Source organism: Branchiostoma floridae, chromosome 15 (assembly GCF_000003815.2).
Source record: "Branchiostoma floridae strain S238N-H82 chromosome 15, Bfl_VNyyK, whole genome shotgun sequence".
Classification (NCBI taxonomy): Eukaryota; Metazoa; Chordata; class Leptocardii; order Amphioxiformes; family Branchiostomatidae; genus Branchiostoma; species Branchiostoma floridae.
The window spans coordinates 19,407,272-19,409,999 of NC_049993.1; the positions used below are offsets into that span (position 1 = coordinate 19,407,272).

Sequence of the window (2,728 nt, forward strand, 5' to 3'; positions counted from 1 at the left end):
ATTTTCCCGGCACAAGAGAACCTAGCCAACATTGAAATTCGCGAACCAACGCCCCCCCCCCCCCCTAAAATGAAAACCAGCCCCGTTCGAAGACTGCAACGGAGTCTACTTCTTTGTTCAGTTTATGAATACACTACTGCTTGTACAATGTGCATACGTGTAACTACAATATGATGTTTAAATGTCCTAATGACTATCAATTTTGCAATCAATTTGTCGAATCAGTTTGGCAAAAATCTAAAATAAACAAATTTCATACCCCTTTGAAATAGTTATAACTTTTGTAAATTTCTTGCTTGTTCTTGTCTTATTATTAGGCTGTAAAAAGCATAATCTGTATTAAATGCTGGTCTTCTCAACTAAAATTACTTTGACATTTATTGAAGTACATTGTATGAGGATTTACTTTCGCGATAATGGCGTAAAGAAGATATCTGCAATATTTCAGGTTCACTGTGAGCACACAGAGTACATTGCTAAAATACTTCATTGAAACACAGTCAAAGATCAGTGACTTGTTTTGTACTTGAAAAGTAGGTTCAGGACAGTCAAACTAACCATGTACTGGCCTTACTGGACCGGTGAAGTTTGAAACAAAAAACTTTTCAAACCCAGCCAACCCAGATGAACTTTCGTGTTAATGTATCCCATCTCTGTTGTATATACTAGGCTACATCTCGGTATGTCTAACAAAGCGAGGAGGCTGCTGGTTCTTCTGCTGATCATCCTGGAGGAAGCTGGACCGACTAAAGCACAAGACTGCAGCAGCAGCTGTTCATCACGATGTATCTGCAGCAGCAGAGGCCTCAGTAGTGTTCCTCAGGACCTGCCTACAAGCATCACTCGCCTTAACTTAGAAGACAACGTCATTACAAACTTAAGTCAGTCTGATTTCTTAAGGTACAGGAGCTTGACAGGATTAGATCTTGGTTCCAATCAGATCTCCATGATCCAGAACAAAACATTCCTCAACTTAACAAACCTAACTAAACTGTACCTTATTGACAACCAATTAAATACTCTCCCAGCTGACATATTTGCTGGACTTGGTAATCTGCAGAACTTAAATCTTTACATGAACCAGTTAACTAGACTGCCAACTGGCATATTCGCAGGACTTGGTAATCTGCGGCGATTGAATCTTCACTTTAACCAGTTGACCAATCTGACAGCTGACACATTTGCAGGACTTCACAACCTGCGGAACTTAGGTCTTAACAGTAACCAGTTAACTAGCCTCCCAGATGACATATTTGCTGGACTTAATGACTTGCAGCAGTTGTGGCTTCATCAGAACAAGTTATCTAATCTCCCAGCTGACATATTTGAGGGACTCGGTCATCTGAAGACATTGTGGCTTAACAGTAATGAGCTAGCTGCTCTTCCAGCTGACATATTTGTGGGCCTGGGTAACCTTGAAAGCCTGGATCTCTCGTCAAACCAGTTAACTACTATCTCAGCGGGCATATTTGCGGGACTTAGTAATCTACAGATCTTGGACCTTCACTCAAACCAGTTACGTACTCTCCGACCTGACATATTTGTGGGACTGAGTAATCTGCAAGTGTTGTCCCTTTCGCGGAACCAGTTAACTACTCTCCCGGCGGACGCCTTTGTGGGGCTCGGTAACCTGGGGGAGCTGTATCTTTCCGGGAACCATTTTGAGACAATGCCCCCTATGGCATATGACATTCTGGCTTCCATTCTTCATGTTAGGATTGACAACAATCCCTGGCAGTGTGACTGTAGGATGCTTCCCTTTAGGCAGAGGATGAAAGGGGCTTACCTATATGAAGCCAAGATCTTATGCGCTGGGCCTGGTAATCTTACAGGGCAAAGCTTACGGAATGTTAATCCTGATGACCTGAACTGTAACGATACAGTCAGTACTGACTCTCCTTTCGTCACTCAACCGACAGATACAGAAAGTAATGCTGGCCCTGCTGGCAGTGGCATCACCATTCTTGCTACGCTGTGCGTTTTTATTGGACTCTTCATTAATCCAATATTGCCTTGGCAGTAGCACGGGCGCACGTGTATTAGGCTTAGGTCACATTTTTCAAACCGGGGCCCGGCCGGGCAGTTTTCGGGTGCCAAAGAATAACATAAAATGCATCGAAATACGCAAAATGTTAAAATAAGATTCACGGGCATAATTTGTGTATATTTCTAGGTATACATCGTAATTTGTCGTTTCTTAAAACATCCCGGCCGGGCCCCGGTTTTGAAATGTGACCTATTCCTAAGCGGAACACAAATACCACATACAGGCGTGTCCAGTGGTAATAACCAGATAAGGCTTCACACACAGTTACAAAAAACGCAGATATCCTTGACAAAGTCAACCCTAAACATCACATCCTGGTACAGAAGAGAGTCAGTGTATCTACACTGAGTGCCCTTGAATAGGAGTCCCGACACCTCTAACCAGTAAAGAATAACAAGTCGAAGGTTTAATATTATGGACGATTACAGAGTACTGTAAATGTATTTAAGTTCGCGGGGATTAAATTTCGCGGTAGCGGGAAAAAGGACTTTTCTCGGTGGATTTAACTGCAGTCTAATACCATAATAGAAAAATATTCGCGGTGGTTTTAAGTTTGCGATGAAGTGGTCACCGCGAAAACCGCGAACATTAATCCACCGCAAACACTTCTGCATTTACAGTATGTGGATGAAGAGGTATCCCTATCAATGTACAAATCAATTAAATGCTTACATTTAGAGT

The 2,728-nt window shown here is 42.4% G+C and overlaps 1 protein-coding gene across 1 annotated transcript in view; it reads left to right on the top strand.

Moving 5' to 3' along the window:
* Positions 1-2,497, top strand: part of LOC118431277 (leucine-rich repeat-containing protein 15-like) — a 5,137-nt gene extending 2,640 nt beyond the window's left edge. Inside the window, exon 3 of the mRNA XM_035842393.1 lies at positions 670-2,497. Within this exon, the coding sequence (XP_035698286.1) occupies positions 670-2,023 (1,354 nt within the window). The 3' untranslated portion in view covers positions 2,024-2,497. The remainder of the gene's footprint in view (positions 1-669) is intronic.
* The last annotated feature ends 231 nt before the right edge of the window (positions 2,498-2,728 follow it).